Source organism: Eurytemora carolleeae, unplaced genomic scaffold, assembly GCF_000591075.1.
Source record: "Eurytemora carolleeae unplaced genomic scaffold, Eaff_2.0 scaffold4, whole genome shotgun sequence".
Classification (NCBI taxonomy): Eukaryota; Metazoa; Arthropoda; class Copepoda; order Calanoida; family Temoridae; genus Eurytemora; species Eurytemora carolleeae.
Genome location: NW_019396191.1, coordinates 670,112 through 677,653, shown reverse-complemented (window position 1 = coordinate 677,653; position 7,542 = coordinate 670,112). Strand labels below are relative to the sequence as shown.

The window sequence follows — 7,542 nt, the reverse complement described above, 5'->3', positions numbered from 1 at the left end:
TAATATAGTTTATTTTCCCTTCGGTAAATACTTTTGTTCAGTATGAAATATACATTCCTTTATAAAAAGCTGGTTTTTTGGTATGCAACAATTTTCATTTAATCCCGCCGAGATATTTTCATTAAAAGATACTTTGAAAATCTACAAAGGCAAAAAAAAATCCGCAAAATCCGCAAGCCCTTGGGTTTATCATTAAATCCCCTCGTTAAAAAGGAATGTCATTTACTCTCAGACAAATTAGAATCAATGGAAATTTAAACCCCCGAGGGATTCAATGATAAACCCGAGGGCGTAAATGATACATTGTACACTGTACAATTCAGCCTCTCCAACCTAGAATAGACTTTATACACGTACTGCGACCAATTTCTCTCCCACATTAGCTATACAGGATTAACCACTAAAGATGAGAATGTGAAGACGACCAAAAACTCTCTAAATCTGACGAGTTCAAAGTTAAATCAGGTGTCTCACCTTGAATACGATGACATATTTAATGATAAGGCAAGAAAGAATCAAGTTGACAGTTGCAGAGAATAATAAATAAAAGGAAACGGCATGCAGATGCTGTATAAATGGCGTTATATGTCATTTACAATCATTTTTCCTACACTTTGTCCTAGGACAAATGATTGTAGGTCAAATGACATAGAGCCAGTAAAAATTCTGTACATTCGTATTAGAAGTCTCATCCTTTGTGGGTAAAGAGCGAAGGGAAGGCACACCACACCATTTTTTCTTCCACACCACAACTGACGTTCTAATTCTTGCCATTATTTTTTCCGACCACATCTTTTTTTCGTCCGGGCGTTGCTTTCAACTGTATCTTTTTATGCCATATATAACAGTTTTAGGGAACGTCACTGTCGTCATGATATTCAATATGGGTTTATTTTGTTATAAATGCAGCGCAACGATTTTTAAGCCTAATTTAGCAAAAAAACGAAAAATATATGTGCTTAAATGTGCTTAACCTATTTTTCGTCCGGACCACACCTGTATTTCGTCTAGACCAAACCCTTTTCTGTTGTTTTCTTATTTCACTGTTAAACTGCAAATGTAAGGTTATATTTATATTGGGTCGGGGAGTTTTTAAAATAACATAATTTTTGTGGAGGGAACAAAGCAATTGGTTTTGATTTGCTTGAGGTATTATGAAATAAAAATGTCCATGAATCGTTTCATGCCTATTGTACATTGACATGGCTCAAATTCTAATGAAATAGTTTTAAGTACTTAAAAAAGAATTTTAACAATGCTAGACTAAGAAAAGGTGTTGAAGGACAAAATAAAGTTGAATTTTGTAGTTGGAAGAAAAAATGGTGTGGTGTGCCTTCCCTCTCTGGGTAAACCCAAGGTTATAATGCAAGGAAAGTTATTTCAGAGGTGTACGCATCTTTTGTACTGTATTGTACTGTCTCTGGGCGGTAATGTAAACACAAGACAGATGTCGAAGCCTGACATGGAATCCATCTTTCACATATAAATTCAATGAAATATTCTGGTCATAGGAAACTATTATGTGAATAAACAAAATTTAATGCTTTCAACCTCCTCGAATATTAAACGAACAAATTCCGCCCAAAGAGAACAGGTTTCAATGTGTATGCAGAGTATACGCAACTGCAATTAACATTCCTTGCATTATAACCTTGGGTAAACCTATATATCCTTATTTCATTAAAAGTACGATTTTCAAAAGTGCTCCCAGCTTGTCCTACGACTAATATTTATAAATGTATAAAAAGTAGATTGACGACTAAATGACGCAAACTATTTCAAAGATCAACGCCGACCTTTAAGTCGTTTCATCATGTTTCGTGGGCCACCCTATATATCAAATTGGGATACCTAATAAATGTTTTTATTAAAGAGTTTGTGATCCTAATATTCTTTCTTTTAAAGATAAAAAAATCATGTATTTTATTCACAAATTACACATTTTCCAATTAAATACAGTGAAACCCTTAATAAAGAATACATCGAAAGAATTCATCAAATGTCGTATTCTTCATTTTCTGATAATGGAATGTTGCAAATATTTAGTTTTTTGATTAAATGATTACATGGAACTCTTTAATACTGTTCCCGCATATTCATGGCTATTTATTTATTTTCGCAAATACTGAAATGTACGTAATATAGTATAAAACTAATTGAAAAATTGCCAAGACGACATTTGATAAATTCTTCCGATGTATTCGTTATTAAGGGTTTCACTGTAGAATAATATACAAGAGATTATAAACGTAATTTTTATCTTTATTACAAACTAGTTTTAACATCAATCTTCAAAATAAAGACAAAAACTCTTCCGTCTGTAAATTTTTTCTATAAGTTTTTTTAAAGAAAACAGTGGCCGAATTTAAAGAATTTGAGCAGCGGTTTAAATTTAAGCCGAGGCTTAAATATGGTTGCTTCCGCTTAAACTTGTATCAAATGTTTCAAGATTTAAGCCGGCTCTTAATTTAAACCGGGTTTTGGCAGATTTAAACTGCGGCTCAAATTCTTTAAATTCCATCTCAGGAGCTGCAAATTTATAAAATAAATTCATCGATATTAAGGAGAAAAGTTTAAACTTGGTCGCATTGTGAATCAATTACGGAAATAATCCCTTTACTTTCTTCAATTGTCCAAATTCACTTGTTTTCAGCCTTTACAGTTGGATGGTGATGTCTTCTTTATTCCGAGTTGTTCATGTCTCGGTAGTATTTATCCAGAATATTTCTGCAGTTCATAGAAAATCAAAATACAGTGAGAACCAGAAAACTGCAGAATAGGAAGACGACATTAAACCAATACGTTAGTATATTTAATGTTTTGACTAAGCAAATAGTTTTACTAGTAACTTATAAAAGAAATAATCAAGTGAAATGGGTCTGTTTACACTGCACAATAGCTGAGTTTCGTGGTCATTGGACTATTTAAAGTTTATTATAACTTAACTATAAAAGTCGTCTTCCTAATCACTGGAAGAACCACACATTTTGCAGAAAATATTTAAGAACAGTTTATAATATTAATGCTGCATAAAACCGAATATTAGTTTTGTAGAGAAAAAATACTTGAAAATTATCAATTTTCAGATTTTAAAAAACATGAAATCTTTGAAATGTTTGTTAAAACTAATGTTGACGTGAATTGTTGGTAATCGACCATATGAAATTTATTTAATACAGAATTTGCGCCAGCGCGAACAACATAAAAAAAGTCATTAATCAGTTTTAAAAAATCAAAAATTAGCAGCTTTAAGAATTCGAAAGGTTTACAGTTACACAGTATTAGTAAGACCAAATATTATTATTATCATCTCCGTGATAATAGCAGTAGTTTCAATAATTTATAAGTTTTTTCGAAATACAAGTTTAAAAGTAATTAATCAGAAGCTTTTTAAAATTGACAGCCAAAAATATTCATTTTTCTATAACACTTATTTTTTTCAATTTTCTATTAATTCCTGACAGAGCTAACCGAGAAAAGAAGACCTCTCTTGGAATCCCAATCTCTCAGACCTCCGATTCTTTTTGGTTGACCTCTCTCAAAACCTCCAATTCGACCTCTTTTCTTCAGTCTCATGACGTACTTGACCTCGCTCTTGGGGTAAAAAACAGTTTGCTGATGGCTGTGTGAAGACGATGAACATGTATCCTAGTTTCATGCAAACAAATATTTAACTACAACGAGGAAAATAATCAAGAACATACCAATGTCGTCTTTTTTCACTCATTCATGTCGTCTTCATTTAGAAAATCTTTTAAACAGTTGAAAATGACAACATTGGTATCCTTGGAAGATATTGTCCTCACTTTTGAATTTTAGGCAATATTTTATGGTAAAACAAACTTTTAAATTTCAACAGGTCTAGAACCTTGTTAAACATAATACATTCGACTGGTCTAGAACCTTGTTAAACATTATACATTCCACTGGTCTAGAACCTTGTTAAACATAATACATTTCTTTTTAAAGTTATACAGGGTTACCCACAAAGGATGAGACTTCAGAGACAATTGTATATATGGAATTTATTTAGTCCGTTTTCTTGCATTTAGGATTCCTTATAGGCGAAAACGGGTTTATTTTTGTGCTTAGTAATTTCGTAAACCATTAAATAACTCGTGAATGCAGAAAACAAAAATTAAGCCTCAAATCGTCTTATTTCTAGAGCTTTGGGTCGTCTTTACAGTCTCATCCTTTGTGGGTAACCCTGTAGCTTAGTGCTATATAATTTTCTAACATTCAAAGTTTTGTTTACACTTTAAGGAGGCTTCACACTAATGTTAGATGGTTTACATAATTGTATTAATTTAAGTTAAAGCTATTTTAGGTTTATCTTTAAATGTATGTATTTTTTTGCTTGTCCAAAGGGCTGAAACGATTGGGCCCAACTTTTTGTGACAATTCAAATAACCCCAAAAAAGATTTTGGCTAGCCTAAATGGAAAAATGTCACCTAAAAAAATCGACATTTATTATTTTTGAAAATCACATTTTTAAACAGAAAAATCCCCGAAAATATTTGTAATATAAAAACTAACAAGGAACCAAATATATCACTGTATTTGTATTTAAATCAAATACAGTTTGTCCCACGAAACATGTCTGTAACAATATGACTTGAAAGTCGTCTTTAATCTTGGAATTTATTTCTGACATTTAGTCGTCAATCTTCTTTAACATGTATGTTTCTTGAAACAATAACCACGAAATTCTACTAGTTCTGGCATTTCCAAAATGTGTTCTGCCTTTTTGTTTTGTCAATATTACCAGAGGGTGGAGATATTAAAATATTACCAGAGGGTGGAGATATTAAAATATTACCAGAGGGTGGAGATATTAAAACATTACCAGAGGGTGGAGATATTAAAATATTACCAGAGGGTGGAGATATTAAAACATTACCAGAGGGTGGAGATATTAAAATATTACCAGAGGGTGGAGATATTAAAATATTACCAGAGGGTGGAGATATTAAAATATTACCAGATATTTGAAAGCCCAAAAAAGGCAGACCACATTTTAGAAATGCATGGGCCATGGTTATTTTGTGATTATTATCTCTAGAATATTACTACTAAAAATTAGTTGACAAATAAATGCAGCAAATTATATTAAAAAAGCAAAGAAAGACGACGTTCAAGTCGTCTATCAACTGTCATGTTTCGTAGGACAACCTGTATTAAACTGAAAACTATCATTTCTATCCAAACTTTGTTTAGTTAAAATATTAAAAGAAGAAAGAAAACCAAATCTTTTGAAAATATTCAATTTTAAAATAACAAATTCTGATTGACAAAATATTTTGAAATTTCACATTGTCACTTTATACACAGAAAAATGCTAAAATTATGGATGATTTTGCTGAATATTTTCGTATCTTTGCTAGAATTAACGAAATCTTTGAAGATATAATTCAACTAAAATTCATGGCGACCCCATTTCTTTTTAAATGTTGTTGTTGTATTTTTAAAAATACTAAAATACAAAAATAACTAACTAAAATGTAAATACATGCTTTCCTGATTTAACAAAAATCAGCTACTTGTAGTTATGAATTTTACCGCCTTTTTTAATACAGAGGGATATTATCATACTTTTGTCCCTTGGGGTTATTAAAATACTTAACTTCCCAATTATTTTATTTGCTTAAAACCATAATGCACTTTTACATGGACTTTGATAAAGTATAATAAACGTCATGTAAAGCAATAGTAAAATATTTCACCAACATAAACGACCCTTGATTCCACCAAAAGAGAGACTTTACGTTACTGGAACGTTCCTTCGGACAATTAAGTAAAATAACGACCCGCTCTGCGAAGTTACCTTGAAAAAATAAGCGCATTTTCATCCCAAAAGACGATAACAATTGGGAAATTAAACATTTTACCACGGATTCCCTAGACCAATTTTTGATGGTTATTTGTAGGAAAAATTGGTATATTAGGAACCTTTGGTAAAGAAAATTTCTTAACTTCCCTGTAAACCAGATGTAAAATATTATTATTAACCTGCATATGATGGCGACCATTCTGCAGCAGGCTCTGAGGATTGTTAGGGTCAAGCCCCTGGAAAAATATTATATTCAAGGGACCGTGAGCGTGATTTCAGTTGATTCTCCATGAAAAGATGGCAAAGCCTGATTTTACAACAGTTACCAATAAAACCTTCATCTGGTCAAAAGTTATGCGCAAGTCACTTTTGTAGAGAAACCACTTATGAAAATAATCAGATTTCAAAATTATAAACATTGATACCTCATTCACACTTGATCTGATAACGCTTGTAAGGGTACCGTTGTGAATTGAAAATTGTCATCTTTTAGCGTGCATAGAGGGTCACTTAAAAATATTCAAGTTCAAATCGAGTTTTTTAAAACATTGGATCAAATATTTTATATCATAACCTCTAATGATACTGCAATTATGAATTCACATTCGGTGGTCCTCAAAATATTTCGAAATACAAAGACGATTTTATTTCACTTTATTTTGACGAATATTGCACCTGGACGACATATGGACCATTTTCCGCATCTTGATTTTCCTGATCCTAAAAACATTTTAATAAAATAAAAAGTGGGACCCATAAAATTGTGGAAAGAAGACTGTTAGACTCAAGTTATAATTTTAAGAACAGTGAAAGAAATGGGAAAAAAGATCCCCAAGATTAAAAATCTTTGATTTAGGCCACGTGTTTTTTTTATTTAAAGGTCTTACTTACCTAAACCCTAACTTTTTAATTTATCTAAATACGGATAAGAGGGAGAAGGGAGGGGTAGGAAGATATAAAAAAAATGATTCAAAATATTCCCACCTGAAGTATCTTTGATGCCGTATCCAAATCCATAATAATAAAAGCTGAGTTGAGTTGGATCAAAAAAAGAAGTAGGAGGTGAGTGATGCAAAATTGTTTCATTGTGTTAAACTTGAAAAATGGTTTTTGAGAAATTTGATTTCTTTTTTAATTTTTAAAGTGTTATTACTTTATTATGATGGACCAAACCTCTGTAGAGTAAAATAAGAGTTACTTGCTTAATTACGATTAATCTACATTTGTTCTACCGTCGCACACTCTACACTCTACACTCTACACTCTACACTCTACACTCTACACTCTACACTCTACACTCTACATTCTACACACTACACTCTACACTCTACACTCTACACTCTACACTCTACACTCTACACTCTACACTCTACACTCTACACTCTACACTCTACACTCTACACTCTACACTCTACACTCTACACTCTACACTCTACACTCTACACTCTACAGTCTACACTCTACACTCTACACTCTACACTCTAAACTTTACACTCTACACTTTGCACTCTACACTCTACACTCTACACTTTGCACTCTACACTCACACTCTACATTGTAAAGTCTACACTCTACACTCTACACTCTAAAAAATCTTTGCGCAATTAATTTCTCGAAAAATCAATAATAAAACTGAACCGTTTTGTTCAAAATTACGAAGCAAATGTTAGGAATGTAAAAATAGTGAGATATATCTGCGAACCCAATGTAT

The 7,542-nt window shown here is 32.0% G+C and overlaps 1 protein-coding gene across 2 annotated transcripts; it reads right to left on the bottom strand.

Annotated features, from left to right (window-relative positions):
* Positions 1–2,506: 2,506 nt before the first annotated feature.
* LOC111697743 (uncharacterized) lies at positions 2,507–6,922 on the bottom strand. Of its 2 annotated transcripts, none has more exons than XM_023467848.1 (5): positions 6,816–6,922; positions 6,507–6,551; positions 6,011–6,067; positions 3,458–3,648; positions 2,507–2,727 (listed from the first exon to the last, which is right to left on the bottom strand). In XM_023467848.1, exons 1-5 carry the CDS (start codon positions 6,915–6,917, stop codon positions 2,682–2,684), a joined length of 441 nt encoding a protein of 146 aa, XP_023323616.1. In that variant the 5' UTR covers positions 6,918–6,922; the 3' UTR covers positions 2,507–2,681. The 2 variants fall into 2 exon arrangements, with proteins under 2 accessions (XP_023323616.1, XP_023323617.1); XM_023467849.1 differs by having other exon boundaries at positions 3,458–3,594.
* Positions 6,923–7,542: the final 620 nt, after the last annotated feature.